Source organism: Plutella xylostella, chromosome 10 (genome assembly GCF_932276165.1).
Source record: "Plutella xylostella chromosome 10, ilPluXylo3.1, whole genome shotgun sequence".
Taxonomy (NCBI): domain Eukaryota; kingdom Metazoa; phylum Arthropoda; class Insecta; order Lepidoptera; family Plutellidae; genus Plutella; species Plutella xylostella.
In genome coordinates this window covers 11,956,811-11,979,903 of record NC_063990.1, presented here as the reverse complement: position 1 = coordinate 11,979,903, position 23,093 = coordinate 11,956,811, and the positions used below count along the sequence as shown (strand labels likewise).

The window sequence follows — 23,093 nt, the reverse complement described above, 5'->3', positions numbered from 1 at the left end:
TCATAGTGTCAGCGTTTGTGTTTGGGTTCCTTGACATTGGACGATTGTTAGCTGATGATGATTTTATCCCGACATTACATTCCGAGTACATCATAGATATTGTTCGAGATTTTACACTAAGGGTCTGTTTCACAATGTCTGGTTAGTGGCTACCTGACGGATAAAATACATGCTGTCACTCTCTGTTATTATTTTTTAGACAGTGACAGCATGTATTTTATCCGACAGGTAGCGACTAACCATACATTGTGAAACAGGGGCTTAATCTAGATTTAATTGTTTGTGCAAGTCGGTGTTACTGTATGTCAGAGTATAATAATAGTATGCTGACAAAAGCAGATTGGTAATATTGAGTAGGCTATGATTTATGACCTAAGTGGGGTGACCGAGGTGGTATGTCATAATGGGTAAAATACAATAAAAACACGAAATAAGAAATAAATTATATTGTAAATTAACTCACATTATAATATAAAAATTACACAACATTATTATGTCCTTAGATCTATGCCCAGTCCACTTAATAAAACTTTATTAGGTGCCAACAATACATAAACTCGTCTGCACAACTATAACAACCGCGACGGAACGACGGACTGACCGGCGCACAGTACACCAACATGAACCAATGAGAGTGTGCGTTACAACTCCTAAGCTGATAATTTGGCCGATTATTATTTACATGAAGTATATGTAGTATTAGTATGTTTATAGTCAACAAAAATAAAATTCAGGATAAATAAAAACCACCAAAAATAATTTCTCAATTTTAAATTAGATGTATCAAGCCGGGATATAAAGTAGGTGGATTCATTTTCATACCTGGCGCAGGTCAGTTTATTAGCGTAGTTCCGATGTGCGTTTACAACTTCCTTGTATACGAATGCTTTACTACAGTATACAGTGACGCTCACCTACTCTCATTCAAGTCAATTTGTTATGAATTCGTAAAATTTACTTATTATTCACTCATAGAAAACATTATCTCCATTTACTTAAGTAACTTCAATTTGTTACTAAATTAAATGATTAGGTATACCTATTTATGTGGCATAGCTGTACTTAACGTTATGATCAAAGTGGTCGGATTACTGTACTTACAACATAAGTAGTGGTCGTTTGTTCCCATCATTGTCTAATAATTAATTATCACAATGTGTTAGGTCTATTTACACAGTAATAGAGCAATGGATCAGCAGTTCATGAATACTATTAGCGACTCCGCAGATATTTAATTTAATCAATTGACTATTAAAATGTAAACGAAACAATAGCACGTGAATGTTGCTGCGGGCTCAATCGAGGCTTTCTTTAACTGGCAAATATGTAGAAAAATAGTATCTGAAGACAAGTGAAACGCCTCGCATATAGGAAGACATATTCATAACACATAGTTCACATTATGTCAGACTACAGAATGGAATGATGTGTGCCCGAGCAACAGACACATGCAGCCGTGTGTCAGGGCTATCCACCTCCCAGTCAGCTGCTGACTGTGCGTAAAGGACGTGCCCTACTGGAGCTAATTCTCAAGACGGAAATCCTAAATTCTCCACCACCAAAACTTTGAACTCCTTACACAAAATCACAACAAAGAATTCAAAGTTTCGACAGCACATATTCGTCTTCAGAGCCCCGGATGTGTATGACTAGTGGTCTAGCTCCACACGTCGGCGGAGTACTTCTTCATGGACTCGAGGCGCTTGAGGAACTGCTGCGCTTCGGCCTCGCTGCGGCCGCCACACTCGCGCACCGCGCGCAGCACCAGGTTGCGCACGTCCACCGCCATGTTCTTCGCGTCACTGGAACGTTCAAGGTTAATTGTTAGTAAATGTGGTAGGTGAAATGACGTGTGAGCTTTCCTGAAGTGGAGTAGGTCCGTTAACTAAGGGATTCAAAACCAAATCTTTTGAAATTTAGATGAATGATTATTACTTAGGTTTACAAACTGAAAAAATGGTAAGTAGACACATAATTTATCTTCATTACCCCCAGGGGAGGGTTAACGAAATAGACTAGGACTAGAAATGTCTCTGGGCCGACATACGATGACAGAAAGCAGCGATCCCCCACTTCTTTTAGCGTGGTTTAACAGTCACGCTGATTCGGCGCTGACAGTCACGTTGATAACAATTGGTATGAAGCGTCAGCGTGACTCAGGAGCGATCGCTGTTGATGGGTACATTTTGATCTGTCAGCACTGCATCAGCGTGACTGCAAAAACCACGCTAATGCGTAGAACGTTGGTTACCAGCGCCGGCAGCTCATTCCCGCACTCATCACAACTGGTGCGGTGAAAGTATGAAACTGTTCGGCTCTGGTAGCCAGCGTTCTATAACTTTGCCTCTGGCCTGTGTCGGTGCACGCAGTCTATGGAGCTTTATTCAGCTGCTGCTGCTGCTCCCTGCTGGCGGCCTGTCGACTCACGATGCGACACGTGTTGCTTGTTCGGTACAAGTTGCCAGTCGACAGGTTAGCAACTCACCCGCAGATGTAGAAGTGCGCGTTCTGGTTGCCGAGCAGGTCCCACAGCTGCGCCAGGTCGCGCTGCAGCAGGTGCGTCACGTACACCTGCGCACAGAGACAAAGGTTTATTCCATCGTTTGAGAAACGTCAACCATTTTGTTCGCTATTCTCAGAAAGAGCCGCTTGTCTTTGGAAGGAGAACAATCCGAACTAATCCTAACTAATATTATAAATGCGAAAGTAACTGTGTCTGTCTGTTACTCTTTCACGCAAAAACTACTGAACGGATTTGAATGAAATTTGGTATACATACCCCTGTGCTCCCGGGCACAGCTAGTTTACAATAAAATGTGATACTTAGCGCAGAGCTAAGTAACATAATTAATTTTGTGTAACTTAATTTCTTCGAATGTTTCAAGGTCGACAAAAAGTCGCCCCCGACAGTTGTCAGTAGTGCGTACCTTCTCGGGCTGGTCGCGCGAGAAGGCCAGCTTCAGCTGCACGTCGCCGTTGCGCTCGAACTCTTCAAGTTCCTGGGGACAATGGAGGCTGGTTAGTGGTTGTTTCAGATACGTAGGCTTCTACTATTAAAAACCATACGATCTAATATGGTCAATCTGAAAAACTTCCCCGAAAAACATACCGTCGGAACGGACTTATGATAACCGTACAAATTAACACAAAAGTGAATTTGTACTGGGTATGTTTCTTTTGGAAAGTTGTCCAGTTTTATGTGTTGAGCATGACGTACAAGTTACAGGAAGTATGTCATTTGCACCCTGTATACAATGCTTTGAAAAGTATAGAAATAATCTTCTTATATCTCTTATAGCACAATCGGTTTGATGCTCTATCCTTTTCTAGATATTGTTCTAATGACCACCTAATTTAGCTAAGCAATTAGTGGCCATAAAGCACATTAGTATACTAGTTTTCTTTGGCATTATATAACAGGGCATCGCTCTTTCGAACAGTTTCAAAACCTGTCTCAGTCATCGCAGCCCAACTATGGCTTCATTTATAAAAAACAAACGATATGCTTTTGACATTAAAGGTCAGCGCCAATGTTAATATAAAAAGACTAGTTTTAACAACAACAAAAAAACAAGCATCTAACTAGTGCCTGGTGAAACAAAGATTATTAGGTAGGTACGCAGTTTAGTAACAAAACATACCTAATTCCTTTTTGTTACATCAGAGGTCAGAAAGTCAGTATAGGCATAGTTAAGTACGTCGGTACGTATGTATAATACACATTAGAACAGACTTCGAGTCGCAAGAAGGCACGAGGACACACGATGCCAAGAACATGCCTCTTATCGTGTCGGTGACAAACACCATAGCTCACAATTCGGTATGTTAAGTAATTTTATGGTGATTGTTTTTATAATTTTAAATTGAAGTATGTTGGAATTTGTGACACTAATTTGAATATTTTTTATTTTACTGCTCTCGTTTATTTAATAAAAAATAATTAAAGATCGGCTCTTCGACGATTTTATGACGTCATTCGCTATCATGCAGCCGCTGACGTCATCAAGATCGTAACTCTGTGAATATTTACACTTTAGATTGACAGAAGTGACATTTAACAATTGAACATTTTTATTCTCTTTGGTTGAAACTTTAACCTTGCGCAGCGTCGTGAAGGACAAATTATATTTTCATTTTTGATAAAATAATCGGAATCCTTGAATATTTTATATTTTTAAGAATGAGACACTTATTAAGAAGATAATATCACGAAACGGTTTTGGAATTAGCATCAAAAAATTTTACTTAACATACCGAACCGTAGGGCAAGTGGTATTAAGTATCTTATAATTAGTATAATATAGCATGAGCCCTTGAGCACTGTCACATTGGATTATCAGATCCTTATGCTTGGTGAATAAAGGTTAGTTTTCCCTTGAAAACCTACAAATGACGGATAAAATGGATTTGACAGCTGTCATAGCTCATGCTATAAGTAATTTACAATCAATCAGTAAACAAGGCTAAATAAAATACCGTGCAATCTCCAACACATGTTATTGGCGGAATTGACAGTGTTAGTCACACACAGTCAGAGAGCCACAAAAAACAAATTTGAATTGAAAGTTAAGTTCCCAGTTGCACGATCACCCACCTCCTGATAAATATAGTCCTGGTCCTTATGCCGGCACCCGAAGTAGAGCAGCGCCTCGCCGGTGGGGCGGCCGGCGGCGCGGGCGGCGGCGCGCTCCTGCAGGAACCCGCGGAAGGGCGCCAGCCCCGTGCCCGGGCCCACCATGATGATGGGCGTCTGCGGCTGCAGCGGCAGTCTGGAACCGTGTAGAGGCATATTGTAGGTATTATTTTTTGTTTTAAATTATTATTTATTGAAAAATTTACAGAAGTAATAATGTACAATCAGGTGGGAAAGTATTTTATACCAGTCAGACAGCAGATATGAGGTACAGAGAGTGGAAAGTAAATACTTCTGTGGGACTGTGTTGTTACGCTTTGGTACCTCGGTGGTACAGTCATGTTTTGTATCTTAGATAAGTGACAGATAGCGGCTGGATGAAGATAGGGTGAAGGCTGCAGCCCATGGGGTCAGAGTGTTGTGGCGGTCCTTGGGAGTAGGTACTGAAGGGCTTTGTCCTCTATTGATCGACTTGGCTGATGATGATGTATGATTCAGTATATGGTTTACAAGTTGTACATCTATCCTATCTCTACCCAATCCTTTGTTTATCCATTCCATACCAAAAAATATTTTCCATGTCTTAAAAATAGGATATTGAAGACGTCAATACTACACTGATATGTTATTTACGTCAAGCATGTATAATAGCCCCATTAGACCCTAAACAGTTAAATGTCATGAAGTTCCACGTAAGCAGTTAAATTACAAAACAATCCAACTTATTTAATACATTACAATGTATTTATACAGCGCACCTACAACACGCGTTCACGCGCTCGACAAATGGCTGGTAATTTTAACACGTATTTGCATAAACCATTCAAGAACTTTACATTTTATTTCGTTGGTATAAACTTCTGGAATGATATTTTAAATAGGTACTCAATATATTTTATTTGATAAATTCATAGGCATAACACGCTCAGATAAAGCAACAATCTTAATTTTATTAAAATTGTCGTTACATAAGTACTAGTGGTGGTAGGGAAGAGTATTGAAAGACCTACGAATATAGCAAGATAGCATGAGTCCGGACGCTATATTCATCATCAGCCCGTAATCGTGCACTACTCGACATAGGCCTCTCCTAATAAGCGCCACAACCACAACGTCCACAACACTATCCGCCGTCCTTATCTATCCACTAGCGGCTACCTGTTTTAGGTCGTCGGTCCAGCAGTCCGGAGTGAGTCCCACGCGATGGTGGTAGCTAGATGAGGAAGACCAAGAACAGAGTGCTGTGGCGCTGCTTAGCGGCGAGGCCTATGTTCAGCAGTGGACAACTACGGGCTGATGATGAATATAGCGTCCCGACTCATGCTATCTCGCCATATTCGTAGTTCTTTCAATACTCCTTCCTACCACCTCTTACACTAATGTAACGGCAACTTGCTGATGATAATGAGCGACTGTGGTTCCCTGTAGAAGAAGTAGCGGTATGTTACCTGAACTGTGACTTCCTAATGTAGATGGGCACCTTGGGCGCGGGCGCGCCGGGCGCGGGGCGGCGCTGCGCCAGCCACGTGGTGGTGACGCCCTTGTTGACGCGGCCGGTGGGCGTGGAGTACTGGACCACCACCGCCGTCACGTGCACCGTGTCCGGGTGCAGCTGCCGGGAGGAGAGAGGGTCATAAGTGGGTCAGAAGATCAGGCAAAGGAAAATGTATTTATTTATTGGCATCACACAACAGGTAGGTATATAACACAACATGCTTAAAAGCTGCTGCGGAGGTGGAAATATTATTTGTTCTGCTCCTGTATTCTGTAACTCCGAGTGGGATCAGTTGTTATGAAATGGCTCTCAACTAAGAGCATTAATAAATTTTTACCGACAAATCTGATTTTAAAGACGTTTGCGTTGAATGTAAGCTGTGAATGTGTAATGTTGCTAAGTTGATTCCAATTATCACCGGCTTCTAACCCCCAAAAAGTTACAGAATAAGGGGGCCGTTATAACAGTAGAATATGGAAATAGATATGGAAGCATGGCTACATGCCAGTCCGGAGCATTTTTTATTTTTATTTTTTTTATTTATTTCATAGATCAATTAGTCAAACTTGCACCATGGCCCCGTGTCTGATTTCTTTTATATTAAAATTGCATCTTTAGGTAGGTACAATACTTCTTATTAAACTACAAGACTTCAAGGTAACATGTGTATGATATTTATGTACTAAGATATGGAATTAAAAAGATTAAAATTTTGGACTCTTAAAACATTTGTGTAAATATTTAAATCGTAATTTAGAAGTTACCGGCATTGTTATTTAATATTTTTACCTAATTACCATTTCAACTTACAAAGTTACAACCCAGTGGCTAGACTTAAATTTTGTAACTTTATCCCTAACATATTCCACATACCAACATCGGCCTTCCATCGTAATATCTGCAAATGGCTTACGCAATGACATTCCAATATAAATTAGCCGAGTTACATGAAATTGGCGTAAGTTGGGCCGCGGGTCGGGGTTAATCGCGGCGGGGCAGGCGGGTCGAATGGAAACCCTCGTCATTTGAATACAATACAACAATTTTCCAGCTACAAGTTGCCCGACCGCTGCCAGTGCCAATGACGCCTGCATCACGTAGGCCCCAACTATACTATAATACGTTAATTATGCGGTACCTATATGTATATTACAGTTATTCAGTAAGTTTCAGTTGGTCAGTAGTTAATATTTAAATGTGTTTCGATTACCTAACTATTGATCTGATTCTGATTCTGATTCTGATTCATTACCGGTATGAAACGGAGACACACAACGGTCATCCCACTCTTCGCTTGCCCTCTTTTGGCCACCATTCAGTGAATGGTGAATGGTGTACTATAGTTAGTTAATTTTATTCTGTCATTTAATATTACAATATAGAGAAATATTATTATCTACCACACGCAATCAGATAACAAGCTGTAATCGTTTGCCACTTCTAGGTAATTTCCATACAGCTGATAGGTACAGTAATTGCTTTCGGATATTATACCTTAATATTTATTTATTTTAAGCCAAAATTATTTTTTCAGTATGTAGGTACATAAACATAACATCGTATGTAAGTTAATAACATAAATTACTGCTGTTACAATGAAACCCAGCAATTTCCAGCTAATCTACCTCATTAGACCGCGAGAAAATCTTAGCACATTTATTAATAGGCAGGCAATTAAATGGTAGGTATGCCATAACCTCCAAGATTACCGTGTTCTAATCTCCTTATTCATAAAAAAATATTGGACGCTTTAGCTATTGAACTGTTCCTCTCTGATAAAGAACAATTTGTTCGATAACAGTAATAGCTGCAATATGTTCCAGTCTGGACCAGATAAATATGACCCTCTCTCAGAGCAAAGACGCTACTGAGAGGGGCCAGGTTTCTCTCTTCTCAAACAAACAGATGAATATGTAGCGCTAACCGTCATGTATTTGTCAATGCAACAAGCAACTTCTTCTTCTTCTATCGTGTAAATGCACTAAGCTAACTTCCTCCAGTGTTTTGCTACTCTTATTGCCAGGTCATTGGCCTTCATCAGGTCTCCTTGACTGCACTTTGGGGCATTAGGACACTCTACAAGCAACTATGTACCCATTATATACTTTAGCACTGAATAAGCATAGCATAGCCAACACAATACCAACCTTGGGGCTGGAGCTAATAGAGTAGTACCGCGGCTGCAGCCTCGGCAGCAGCTCGCACAGATGGTCGAGCGGCGGGCGGCACGACGGCACGTCCTCGAGGATGGCCGCCACGTGCCGCGCCGCCTCCGCCACGAATGACTGGTATAGAGCTTTGCCCTCCGTGCTGTTGGTCGACATTAGGAGCATCTTCTTCTTGTCCTGGTGATGGGGGGAAGGGTGAGTCAATTGGTAAGTATACTATATGTGTATAGAATATAGGTCAGGTGTTAAGAATATAGAAAGAGCGATTTACACTTCTACAACCCGACAACTAAACACGCTAATGTAAATCGCTCTAAAGTTTTGACGGTAAGGCCCAAAATGTTTATTTCATAGTACTCGTACCTACAATATTGTTTTTATTAGTATCGGTAACTATGTAACTTGCAAGCTACGTTTTGGGAAAGGGCCTTCTGTCATTGAAATAAGAAGATCGCACTCTCAATATCTATGTCTGCATATGCGTTAATGAGACACATCGAAAACTGTACAACAAAATAATCTCAACTACATCGGGATCAATATTTGTCAATATTTATTTAATGATAATGAACAGTCAGTGTTATTTCATGAACCACCGCGCCAGCTGCTCGCTATCATGAGACAATCAAAATAACTCGATGATTATTTAATTACAAATGATAAGATAAATAATAATAGGAAAACTGGCTACTAAACTCGACGAGGAAACACCTTGAAGAGGTCTCTGCTATCGAGCGAGCATGTGGCTGAAGCCTGTATACTCTTTAAGGTCATTTAGTAAATAATAATAGCGTGTCCGCTATAATAAAACTTTATGATTGGTACAAAACTGCAAAATGACTTGCTAAATCTGCAATGTGAGGAAATCCTTTCAATTCAATGCAAAGTTTACAAAGTACTTAGTTTGTCAAAGTTATGAGGAATCGTTTGCAAGTATTGTTTAGGACAGAAATTATTCCTAAATGACAACCTGCTTCGCCTACTTCTGTCACTCTCAATCACCGACAGGAAGCTGCGTGGACAACATAATATTTATCTTGTGGAGGGGAAGGTCAAGTACAGAGTGCTATGAGTGGCACTCCATCGGGCTGTGCTGTCGTGGGCACCTGTTGGCCGATGAACTAATGATGAAAGTTTATTTATTCTTCCTTCATCATCCAACGGATACATGAGACTATTAATTTAAACCTGGGCTATTTTCTGTATTTATCCTGCTATAGAACCAATGACACATTAGTAATCAACAATAATACGCTTCTGCCAAACATCAATCAGATCCATTGAGTATGAAAACTGTAAGTACACCCCAGACCGCGTTGTTCTAAGTTTATATCCATACATGCCATGCTGCTTAAATATCGTTGATTGCTAATGTCCGACAGTGATCCGTAAGCTGCTGAACATAAAGCTCTTGGATTTAGTTAGAAAGAGTCTAACCTCCTCATCCGTGCAGTACTCAGCCAGCTCGCGCAGGATGTGCGTGCGCGGCAACGCCGTGATCTCCACGTAGTGGCTGAGCGCCGTGCGGTACGAGGTGGGGCACGGGAACGGATGCTTCTTGCTGCTGTCCGTGTCCGTGTTGATCAGTGAGAACACGTCGTCTAGGGACGCGCCGCACAGCTGGCCCAGTCGCTCGACTAGAGCGGAGTCGTTGGTCGGGTAGATCGCCACGTGGTCGCCTGAGGAGAACATTAACGTTCAGATTCAGATTCATAATATATTAGACGTAAATTTTTACAATTATTTGTCATTTGTCAAGATAAGAGTCTACCACCAGAGGAAAAGAAATGGCGAAAGAAACTCTAGACGATCTTTTCAACATTTTGCTTTTATATCTAGTAAACAGCCTTAGCCGATGTGGACTGAGGTTTGTGGTTATTGTGGGGTGATATAGGTCCTGGTTAGAAGCTGGAGTGGTTTGAAGCGTGGCTGCGGTAACTCCCTACGTCATCTATGTTGTTGTTGTAGTGGTTGGCCGTTTTAACCCTCAATTAAACGATGGGAAATTATACGAGTAGATAAGACTTAATGTTTAACACCTTGAATTACGGATGAAAGCCAATGTAAAAATTGGAGTACGTGTTAAGGATTTTTTACGACCTTTTATAGTGGGGGTCGCCGGGTCAATTAGTATGAAATGTCATCGGTATTTAAACAGAAGGTGGTGGTGTGCGTATTGTATCTACGCACAATATCTAGTTGTAATCGGTTAGTACTATTTTAAGAATAGAATTACATGTTCAATAGGCATATTTTGTAAGTGATTAGTATCAGCTATTCACGTCCCGTCCACGAGCCATGAACTGTCACACCGGCGCAGACAAACACCATCAGAGTTCAGGCAAAAATACTTTTTTCCCATTGTTGGTTACCGTGTCTCCTCGCAAACGTTTATATTTACATTTAAAATGTTAGTCATTCATAGTTATTCAAATGATTGGGCTTTTTGTGGGAGCACGGAGCGAGTTGTCTTCCGCCTCGTGACGTCGGCACCACATATATTTGTGAGTCGAGGATCAATTCACTCGCAAGGCCAAGGTACACGGCGCTTACAGAGAGAATTCGACATTACCGACCGGTTGTTGCAAACCGCGATCAGTCATTTTATGAACATTGTACCTTACTCACTTGACTACACTATCATGTAGAGAGGTTTGTAGATACCTTACCAATAAACTAAATAATGATATGCGATGGAGTCAACCATGCAATCACATCCTCTGCTGATGTTTAATTCTAATGCAAATATACATGACTTAACTTCTTGAATTAAATATCTAACCTAAAGGTTGCCTGTAAAATATTGCTCATTGATATTAATTGTGCAATTTTCTTACACGGACTCTTCATCATTTATTAGGTGTTTAATAAAGTTATACTTGTCATTGAATTTGCTCCTAACTAAATCACAGATGAGTATTTTTTTGCATACTAGGTAGCCTTCACAAATGGTTCTTATACAATAAAATTGAAACAAACAACATTTGACATCGTAAGTTGCAATTGAATTCGGCGCATCAAGGTGACTTGTATCGTTATAAAGTAGCAACTCATGCTTACTAATAGTAACTAATACTCAAAACATGCTCCTATCTAATTGAAGTCATTATTTTAATTACATACAATAATATGCAAGTAGCCAGACATTAGAATGCGGAAAGGCATAAATTTAGTGATAGATAAAGTTAAAATATGGTTGCAGACACAATGGAATTAAGAGTATAAGTATAATATTGCAAATATAGTGGCAAGAAGTACGCAGCGGCCAGAGGTCACAGATATCCTACTGTAGACTCACCTTATCGCTACTGTTTACTTACGTAGGTATATAATATTACCTATTACTGGAATGCAAATAGTAAACTAGAAATACTAGAATTTTGAAGAGTCATTGAATGTTGCTGCACGCGATGCAAAAATGAAATGACGAAACACATTCCCTGAGCTCATTTTATTAGTAAGTAAATGTGCAGAATTATGCGAAGTATCCTAGGCAACTGGCATATAACTAAGTTTGCTTTAGTATAATCAACTACTGATAGGTAGCCAGGCTGCGAGCCGCCAATCGCAACGGCTTTAACTTTATCAGTAAAATAAAAAGTAATAAATAAAAGGGTGACTTTGAATTAAAATATTTAGGTAACTACTTGCCTAGGTATATTATGAGTAGCCTAAATGTTATACGATTGTATCTCATCAATTCTCATCATAAGTCGCCGCGATCGATTATTTATTACTCCTCATAAAAAAAACTATTTGATAGACCCGACTATGTTCTTTGTATCGTGTTTTGTGTCATAAAATAAATATTACTTATATAAATTCAGTCATTTTGCACACATTATTACGTTTTTAATAGCCTACTGATATTATAAACGTGAAAGTTAAAGTTTCGATTATTATGGATTACTTTTTAACTTAAAAACTATTAAACGGATGTTGATGAAATTTGGTAAGTATGTAAAACTGATCCGTGGATGAACATAGCCTACATTTTATCGCGGATTTCCAACTTTTTAAGAAAAGCTCACGGGGCCTGCTAGTCTATTAGTATGGGTTGCCATTAATTCAATATACTGACCGGCTTCATATCGCATCTTGGAGCCGGAGATGTCGAGCTCGACGTGCAGACACGAGCGGTCCCCGCCCTTGTGCAGTTCACGGTTGACTTTAATCTCCGCCAGGAACGGGTTCTTCGCGTCGAACGGCCTGCATAAAAAGAGGATAGTGTTGGAATAGATTATCTGGTTTTGGAAGAGTGCACGAAAGAAGTCTCCGTAAGCCATGTGCATTGTGCATACCTATATGCCTTGTGGGTATTCAGTAAGTTCCCTAAGCTAGCCGCTAGAAAGGGAGCTACAAGGCTGATAGAAACCTTTGTCAAAATTCTTATAAACCTATCTAGAAATAAACAATTATATCTAGTTGCTGGCCCGCGTCAAGGTCGAGTTTATTATCTTTGTAATTTATTTCACAGCTATTCACAGATACACGCATTATTTGTATAAACATACCGTTTATAATCACTAAAAACTTTATATTATCTGTCTGAATAAGTAAATAAATTATGAGTATGTTAGCAAATTGTCTCGGTTCATAAACAAGTATAGTAGCAATGTGAATTCTCATTTGTTTCATGAATATAAACACTTTTCAATTTATATTAGACCAATTTCATAACGAGGCGATCGTCTACGGCCTCTTCCGAGGAGCGCCGCACCACTGTTAGTCTTCCTCATCTAGCCATCTGTCTAAGGTCTAGGGTATATGTCTATCCGGTCTGGTCTAGCGTACCCTAGGCAGTCAGCTGTAAGCTGAGAACCTATCTAACTGGCCAATCATTTCACTACAGTGACAAAGCCTGCCCAAGTGCACAAATGTTCACATACGTTCAATCCTTTCACTACACTAAGAAGAAGACAACGTCACTCACGGTCTCTGCGTGTGCAGCGAGTTGAGCCGGGCCATCTCGCCGGTGAAGACCTGCGTGTCCGGCAGCTCGCCGGGCGCGTGCCGCAGCAGCCGGAACTGGCGCACCAGCTCCTCCTCGCCCGCGCTCTCGATGTTGAAGCGCGAGCAGACAGACGGCCAGAACTTCTCCTTCCAGGTTATGAAGTCGTCCTCGATGCTGGGGGGAGAGAGAGGGGTAAGGTTGTTTGTGTAGGTGGTGGAGGGAACATGTTGAATGGGGTGTGCAGGAGAGATGAATAGAATTTATGTTTATGTCAATCATAGTAGGTATGAATTGATAGCTGATCAACTCACACAAAAATAATAGGTACTACGTATACCCTATACTATAGGGCCTATAGTGATGGGGATCAAGTACAGAAGTGATGATGTACCTATTATGATGACATAAGAATATTGATTTGTACAAGAGGGGAAGAATAACATATCAATGATAAGTAGGTACCTACACCATTATTTTAGGTATTTCGTGTCCTATGTAATGTTATATCATAGCGTCTTCAGGCTTTCACTTCTGTATTTTTTATGGTCAGTTATGCGTTATGCACATCATAGAATTAGAATTTATCAAACAAATATAATTAGGAAACATAATATTTAATCATTTTATTGACTGCTACATGGGAACACCTCTGCTGCATTCATATTGCTTGCTTGTGCTTCTAATTGTGTGCTCAATGGGAGAAATAAACAAAAACTTGCAGCTGAAGTACAGCTAGTTAAGTAAGTTTCTGTAAATTCTTCATTTTATAAAGTTGCCCTAATTAAACATACAATCTCTTTCAGGGACCTTGCATACATAATTTGTATGTTCAAGCAGCGGCTTTATAAGTAATTAAGGAATGTGTAAATGTAATATCTATCTAAAATCAAAGACATAAAAATATAGCTTAGTCTATACAATTTCAACTATATATTTTCCTGTTAGTCTCCCGAAGGAGTCTAAGGCTGACACTACAAGCTTGTTAAAAATTATAGGAGGTTCTAGTGAAAAATATGTCAAAATAATGCAGTAAATCTTACTTGGCATCATCATCCCCGAGGCCGAGCTCATGCACCCGCGTGGCTCCGAGCTCCTCCAGCCGCTTGTCCATGTAGATGGCCACCGAGTTGTAGTGCTCGTACGTCTTGTTGCCAAGACCAAACACCTGCAACACACACCAGTTAGAATCATACTCATCATCAGACATCTACTTGCTTACTGTTAGGTAAAAGTTCAATCAAATAATTTCATGGGATTTTGCCCTTTACTCAAGGGGTTAAAGATTAAAAGAAGGCGGGATTCATATATTCTATGGCTGATTAAGAGTAAACTTGTTTCCACAGTGCATGGTGCACTATGGGAACAAGTTAAAATAATTGATGAATTTGATGGGTAAAATTATTTCTTGACAGTAGGTTTATTACCAACATTCATTTGCACTATCCCAGTAACATAAAAATAACCCATAATTATAGGCGAATGTTAATGCTTGCAAGGCTACAAATGGGATTTTATGTGAATAAAAAGACTATAATAGTAATGAACTATTTAAATTTTCCATTTGTTAGGTTATAATCAAGGTTATGTAAACTAATGTATTTTTAAATGTATTGTACCCTTACCATGTATTTTAGCCTTAGATATGTGGTTCTTACACATCTTCGAACTAATGATTTACTAATAAATTGAGGTAAAGTTCTGACTAGGACACTCATTTTTGTGGTTTTAAATTACAACGCCACTAATAACATAATTCAATTAATACACAAAGATTGCGTAATTTTGTAATATGTAATTGATAATTTTAATTTAAACGACACATAATTTGTAACAAGTAATAAATAAAAACACTTTAAAAATCCTCAAGTTCAAACAATGTGAATCCAAGAATTTTGACGTTTAATAGGCAGTGACACCTGACACTGACACATGACAGACGACGTAACAGAAGATATTGGTGTTGCCACAGTTCAAAAATATTTTCCGTTCATGAACACTCTTCAATATTTACATTAAAATTTGTTCATGTTTATGTATTTTAACTATGTAGTTATGTTGAATTAACTATGCGCTGATAGTGCTGATACAATTTATTTTGATACAATCCTGTTCTTAGTTAACCTCGTGTAAAAACTATTCGTAGACAAGACGTCGCTTTACCACTAAATACGTGTAAACTTTTAACTATTAGTTATGTAACTAAAGGAGAATAATTAACAAACAAAAAAACCAGTACTTACTATAAATATTCATGAATGATTAGTAGGTAACTTATCATCACAATAACATGAGTAGGTAGGAAAAGTTTAAAGGTGCGTCCAGCGCCATTCTGCTCAAGCAAGCAGCGACCCTCTGGGCATATGGGTGGTTAATTTATTTTCTCCTCGTCCTTCCTTATTAACTAACTGAAAGATACATGAACATATTCCTGTTTGTGGTCGCCATAGGAGAACTCGGTTCTTTGGACCTGAAAATATTCACTGATTTTACCAGCTAATGCCGCTCATTTACTAACTACAGTCCCTCTAGTAATTTTCCCGAGATCAACGATCATGGTCTTGTTTTACTATGATTCATCAGAAAAGCCCGGATCATAGCCCTTTCCGTCTACCAATCCAAACCGTCTCTCACCTTCAACGGTTTTTTTTCTATATTTAGGTATGTTTTTCCTTGTTTGTGAAACCACTAGCTACCTGCGACGTCTATGACTAGTCCAGAGTCCAGTTGTTATGTTTGGTTACATCTGATTTAATTCTAATGGTATCGTATTGGAAAAGTTTCTAAATGGAATAAATTTACCAAAGTATGAACTTACTCGTAAATATTGTTAAAACTTTGTCCTGTTTAGGTAAATCTCTAACTGGAGGATGCTATAAATTTGACGGGTCTATCCTTATTTAAGTAATCTAAGGGTCTATCTGTAATTCAACCTTTAGTTACTTACTTACGTATTTATTTAAACGGTCGTCAAACTATTATTTATGGCAGTTGCCCGTAGTTAACTAGTATTTTTTTATTTGGTAGATACTCAGTCGGTATCAGTGCAGTCACAGAGTAGACAAACATGGAAGTTTGTTTTCCGTGTAAGTGCGTGCGGCTCAAGGTGATCCACTGATCCGCAACTAATGGCAGTTAAATATTCCAACTACTCTACTCTACACCCCACTCAGAGCAGCTATCATTATGATGTCGCATAGCTCTACCGGTTTTACCAATTTTAAATAAGAGTTTTAATATTTTAGGCGCTTCCAGTATACCGAATATGGGTAAACTGGTATCTAATTAACAAATGAAAACACTAAGAACTGTAGATTTAAAAAAAAGATACTTGCTCTGCCTTTACCTACGATCTAGCCGGTTTTAATAGGTAGTAGGATGAGGAAGACCAGATGTTTTTGTCGCTTTCCTGAAAAACAATGTCCATCAGTGCGCAGAGGCAGATATGATGACAGTATGAAACATTCTATGAGGTCTTATCTTAGTTTGTGTGTTTCGTTTAGTGTTAATCAGACTTGACTATGTCTTGTTATTGTTCTAAAGTTCAACTCACTGCATAGTTGAGTCCGGAGAGGTCGGGCTCGCCGTTCTTGAGCCACTCGAAGAACTCCATGGCGTTGTCGGTGGGGTCGCCCTCGCCGTACGTCGCCACGCAGAACACGGCCAGCGAGTTCTCGATGTTCTTCAGCTGCGTCAGCTCCTCCTGAGGGCAGAGGGGAGGTCAGGGGTAGGGACGGGCTGTGGTACATGATTTGGGAGATGATTCCAAGCGAATCATTATTGTGAGAATGGACTTAGTGGCTGCGCGGCGCGGTGCGCGGTTTTGACACATTCCACCTGCGCCTCACCCTAAAGGACCTAAAAGTATCTACTGCGCATTGGTCACCGTGTTGTACCATTTGTTGTAAATTACTAGAGATTGATAGAATCTATACGGTACTTTAGACTTTTTATCCTTGGATTCGTATCGTACATTAGCGTATCTTTCTTGCCACTCATGATGCAGTGCACTAGGAAAGTACTGATTTATTGATGACTCATTTGTAGTATCGATAACGATAGCACAGCTAGAGAAAGAAGGCACATTACGTGTGCTAGGACGGTACACGCAAGATAATGAGAACCGGTGCAGGTACACCCATAGCTAGTTGATAAGCGAACCATAGTAGCGTATCAGTTAAGATTTTGCACGAGTTTGAACTACACCATTGAACTCTATTCATTGAGTAAGTAAAATTCTGTCAGCGATGCTAATCTACTACCAGTCTTAGTCACCTACAAAGTTAGTAAGAATAAGAAGCTAATTTACCGGCAAATCCTTTAACCACCGTAGTCCAGATCTAATGATGTCACCGCAATAAGAAGTAGAAGAAACTAATCTACTGGCTAATACTTTCACCACGGTAGACCAACAGGTCTAGTATATCGCAGACAAAAAAATAGAAAAACATAAGTTGGTACTGACCATGTCACACTCCTCGGGGTCGGCCACCATGCCCTTCATCTTGTACCTAACGCCCTCCTTGGCCAGCCGGCCGGCGAACTCCTCGCCCGTGCCCGTCTGCGAGCCGTAGAACACCACCAGCCGCCGCCCCGACGACTGCAGCTTCTTGATGAACGAGTTCTCCGTCACCTGGATGTTGCCCGCCGGCCTGCAAACACAAGGACTATGACTCCCTGGTAGGTTAGGTGGAATTAGGGGGATGTGTATAAATGTTCCACTCGAGAGAGCAACGTGCAGGAGCTTCTCCGCCCCTCATAATTAAATAGAATAGACTCCTTGGTAGACTTTTATAATATTACTAGCTGTTCCCGCGAGCTTCGCTTCGCCTTAAAAAGTTTTCCCGTGGGAATTCCGGGATAAAAAGTAGCCTATGTTCTTTCCCAGGGTCTAGACCGTATGTATACCAAAGTTTATTCAAATCCGTTCAGTAGTTTTGGCGTGAAAGAGTAACAGACAGACAGACAGACACAGTTACTTTCGCATTTATAATATTAGTTAGGATGTGATGGATGATGATGTTATGTTATAGGTAAGTGGTAGAACGTTACCACCAGCAGTTGCCAGACTACGAAATGCTTTTGAAAGAGTAGGTAAGTATATCATTTGCAGCTTTTAAATCTGAGACCACACGATCAACTAGATAGCGGTTACATAAGCTGCATGTGGAAACTGCATCGCTCACCTCACACATAAGATGAATTAAGTGTAGGTAAGATTTATTTCACAAGTTAAGTAAGTACCTTTTTATATTACAGTGCGATATCGCAATGACCAGGCAGGATGACAATAATAATTGCAAAGTAAAAGGACAAGGCAAGGGCACTGCTTTAAAAACTTGAATAAACCGAGCTCTCCTTGCCCTGAATTCGTATTTCTCAGAACTTGGCCACGTCAAAAGTACCTCCCTGCATCCTATATTCATGTATGTATGTAAAATCCTGATGCTTCTATTCAGATGTATGGGCCCGACGGTAAGAAGAGATCTTTGAATTTAAATGGCGTCGCATTAGACTTGGAGATGTCGTCTGAAGTGAGGTTTGTTGTTCTAAGGAGTCTGTTGCGTCTCTCAGTTTCAAATTTCACGATGCATTTAACTACCTTTGAAAATTCTATACTAAGGTGGTATTGGTACTGTGGTAACTAAGTGCATGAAAAGTGGAGGGCAACCATGCCATTGCCCACTGCTACCGAATTTATACAAGAACATGACCCCAAGGTTCAATGGTAAAGTTATTTATACTAACTTAATTCTCAGTAGTTAAACCAACAGATACTTAAAAATCTTGAAATTGTTATGCTTACTGGCCGGTAAATTATTTAAAAAAGTAAGTTATTTAAAATTAATAAATTACTAATATAACTAGGTACATATTATTTAGGATGATATTAGATAGAGAATAGGTGAGTGTGTGTGTCTGTGGAAAGGTCGAAGATCCTATCAAAGAGCGGTCAATAACCCCACTAGGCCAGACAAAGGACCCAGCTGACACTATATCAGGAAAACAGGAAATAGGATTGATGAGAAATAACTGATTTAAATAAATTGCAGCAAATTTATCAGGTCATGTACAATGTACAATACAAGTGCCGACACCACCATAGCATTAATCGCCAAATACTCACCAATAACAAATTTGTGTTTATTGGTAACAGGTTGCAAGACTATAAATAATATTCGGTTACAATTTAATGTGGGTGTGATTGCCGGAGCCCTACACCAGACTGCCTGCGTCGTGGATGGACACGGAAACTACCAGCATCCCTACCGTAGCAGAACCTATGAAGGGTCGAGTGATGTGACAACTGGATGGCTGCAGTGGTCTGAAGATTGTGCCAAAAAAGGGTCTGATACAACTGATATTTAAAATAATCGCCAGGCCCGGGTGTTTTGAAAACCCCGGGCAACAGGCTCAACACCAAACTTTATCAAAATAGCCTTTTTGCAACAAGCTGTCTGGTAGGTGGGTACTAGTCATATTATAAGCGCAGCCCCATCCGTGGTTACGTTGCCTGCTTCACGCTCCGGTTGCTGCAGTATTATTATATCATCCGGGTATACTTAATCCAATTCATGCGCAAGCTCATCTCGGAATTACTTGCACTGACACAAAATGTAATAATGATCAAATATCGTAGTAACCTAAACTAGGCAATACCACCCTATCAAATAATTAGTTCCGTAACTATTTCACTTACACCATTATTATTGCATAATATTAAATAGGATCAAAGGTAGGCAAAACGATAAACCAAAACATTTAATTGAATAAAAATTAATACATAATATGTGTAAACAAGTACCTAACTTATTTTTGTTTTTAGTCATCATTAACTAAGTTTCTTTTGGGGTAAACAACTTACTTAATTACAATCTATTTGAAATGTTAACTGCCTTTAATCTTCCTAGCTACGACCCTACGTCCTACACAAAGCTATCAAGAAAATACTTCGGTAAGTAACTTGAATTTATCAACAAATAATTTAAATACTGATTACCTGATTAGGTATGAAATTATTGTTAATTGATAGATAACGTACCTAGAGTATTATCTGCCTACTGTCCTGCCCATCAATTCAAAGTAGTGATATGTTATTTTTCGTTACAAATGTAAGTAACTGAGAAAAAGTGCAAGCCATACCCTGCCCTGCGGAACACCATAATATTATGCATAACTTAAATATTATTATATTATATTAATTTTATTTTTTTCTGGGTTTTTTCATTAAGTTATGGGAAGCACATAATAATGCGACTCATGGTTAAGTATTTAGGCGATGTTTAACGGGTTGTATGTTGAGAAACAGTAGGAAACGAGTAACTACGCCGGCCGCAGCCATAGGATTTAATGATTTCCACGCTATGAACCTTGATGAACCGAAGCCCATACGAGTAGGAGTCGCCGGGCGTGAAGCCACTTCCAAGATCAACTCGTTATCGTTACGAGTGTCCCGTCAGTAACACCACCCAGTGACGGAGCAAGCTACACGCACGGTGGACAAGTAAACCTTGAAGTAGGTTAACCTGCTGTCTAACGTCATCATATCACATAATAATACCGAGCTAATACAAGTGAACGCTCAGTAAACTGACACGCGCGCGATGCGCTTGCGCAGCATGCCCGTGTGCAGTCAAATTAACTTTACGCTAACTTAGCTCAACTCACTTCACTATTTATGTAATTGCACTTACTGAATGGAATATTTGGTGAGAAGTATTTCATCTTTTTTGTTTTCCTTTCTGGAGCTGTAGAGCCACCAGACGGTGGCGCCGAGCAGCGCGGTGAGGATGATCATGTCGAAGGTGCTGAACAGCGAGCCCTCCGCCTCCTGCAGCAGCTCCTGCGCGAGGTCCTCCGACATCTTGAAGGCTATATGAGCACAGAGAGCCAACAGTTACTACGCAGGATCACACAACAAGGAAGTTGGAAGGTCACTATTATTTGATATCACTGCGCGAGGCGTGCGGCTCGCGACCGACTTGCCGACAACACTGCCGAAACTGAACTAGCACCGCGACGTAACACGGCCGGCCACTGACTCTGACTGACAATCAGAAATGTCAGAATTGAATCGGCCTCGTGTCGTCAACATTCACGGAGGTTCGTGTCGATGAGAGCATGATTTGCGCAAGTGCGGCCGAGCCGAGCCGAGCGGTCCACGTGTCCCGAGTCGCAGGGCGCGCGCGGGGTGCGGCGCGGGGCGCGGGCGGCGGGGACCCCCGGCTACGTGCACTCAGCTGAACATAGCTCACTATCACTGGGCGTCCTCTGCATACGTGCCATTTCGTTCGCTTTTCATTTGTAACTTTTATCTGAGCTTAAGTATTTTGATGATACTAAAATTACTGCCGCAGTAATCACAAAAGATATGCAAAAACCAGAGCCTGCCGAATGCCGCCTCCCTACCTGAGTTATACACTCGCGAGCAACCAAATCGACTCAAGCCTTGACGGCGCAAACATACATTAATACAAGTAAAATTATGAATAGAAATAATAAAAATGATATGTCATTTAAAAGCTTAAGATGTCAGCTTTAATTTGATATCATTATTATTGAAATCCATTCATCATTTTTGAAATAAATGATGTCTGAACGCAATTGTAGGAAAAACGGGAATTTAGGAAAAAAGGGTATGGGTATCGTATTATACAAATTAAACAAAAAATGTTAAGATAAAAATTTATTTATTTAAATCAATACTTTGTATTGCCCCCTCTTGCCCTAATTACAGCCTGCAGCCTGTTTCTCATAGACCTTATCAACTTTTTGACAGTTTCCTGAGGAATGCCGTCCCACTCCTCTAATAAAGCTGTCTTCAGCTCGTCCACGCTTGCAGGGACTGGATTCCTGGCCCGAACTCTTCTTTTGAGCTCGTCCCATAAGTGTTCGATGGGATTCAGGTCAGGACTGAGCGCAGGCCAGTCCATCGTGCGCAATTCCTTCTCTCTCAGAAACTGCCGACTGACTCGTGCCGTGTGGCAGCGGGCATTGTCGTGCATTAGCACGAAGTCTTCACCGACAAATTCTGCATAGGGCACAACATGACCGAGTAGAATGTCGGTGATGTACCGATCAGCTGTTAACCCGCCTCCTCGGCCGCCTCCAGGCACGAAAACAAGTGCGGTTTTTCCCTCTAGAGAAATACCAGCCCACATCATGCAGGAACCGCCGCCATATGCTACTGTTTCAGCGAAACAACATTGGGCAAATCGTTCCCCCGGACGCCGGTAGACCCGGCCTCTCCTGTCACTGCCATGCAGACACACTCTGCACTCATCAGTAAACAGGACCGACCGCCATTGCGCAATGCTCCAATCGAGATGCTCTCGAGCAAACTGAAGACGCGCTTGTCGGTGGCCTGCAGTCAATTTGGGGCCTGATGCAGGTCTTTTTGGTGTCAAGTTGGCTTCCTTCAAGCGTCTTCTCACTGTCCACTCGCTGACAGCCACTTGTCGTACACGTCTCAGTTCTTGCTGCACATCAACGCCCGTAAGGTGTCGATTGCGCAGCGAGGTTGAGACAATGAAGCGGTCGTCTCTCTCTGAAGTGCAGCGGTGGCGGCCCGTTCTTGGTCTTCGATTGAAGGCACCAGTCTCTTGGAACCGTCTGTATACTCGGGATACAGCAGACTGGCTCAAGTGGAGCTGGGCAGCGACTGCTCGCTGACTTAACCCTTGTTGCAGCAAGGCAACAACTTGAGCAGCTTCTTCTGGTGTGGTATCCATGGGTTTGCGAAAACAAGGAATACAATGCAACGAGATGTGTACCGGTCAACTTGCAACAAGCGACTGATAAGGTACACCGGATGTGGAAAGGTTTTATAGCGGGATCAGGTAGCGC

General features: G+C 40.7%; 1 protein-coding gene across 2 annotated transcripts; it reads right to left on the bottom strand.

Moving 5' to 3' along the window:
- Window positions 1-431: 431 nt before the first annotated feature.
- On the bottom strand, window positions 432-21,363 carry LOC105391609 (NADPH--cytochrome P450 reductase). 2 transcript variants are annotated; one of them, XM_038118213.2, is made up of 13 exons: window positions 20,942-21,363; window positions 17,713-17,899; window positions 16,801-16,950; window positions 14,291-14,415; window positions 13,230-13,424; window positions 12,378-12,505; window positions 9,734-9,975; window positions 8,276-8,473; window positions 6,082-6,245; window positions 4,595-4,769; window positions 2,928-2,999; window positions 2,486-2,571; window positions 432-1,802 (listed from the first exon to the last, which is right to left on the bottom strand). In XM_038118213.2, the coding sequence occupies exons 1-13, from the start codon at window positions 21,109-21,111 to the stop codon at window positions 1,658-1,660; spliced, it is 2,037 nt and encodes a 678-aa protein (XP_037974141.2). In that variant the 5' UTR covers window positions 21,112-21,363; the 3' UTR covers window positions 432-1,657. The 2 variants fall into 2 exon arrangements, with proteins under 2 accessions (XP_037974141.2, XP_037974142.2); XM_038118214.2 differs by lacking the exons at window positions 16,801-16,950; window positions 17,713-17,899; window positions 20,942-21,363 and adding an exon at window positions 14,873-15,136.
- Window positions 21,364-23,093: the final 1,730 nt, after the last annotated feature.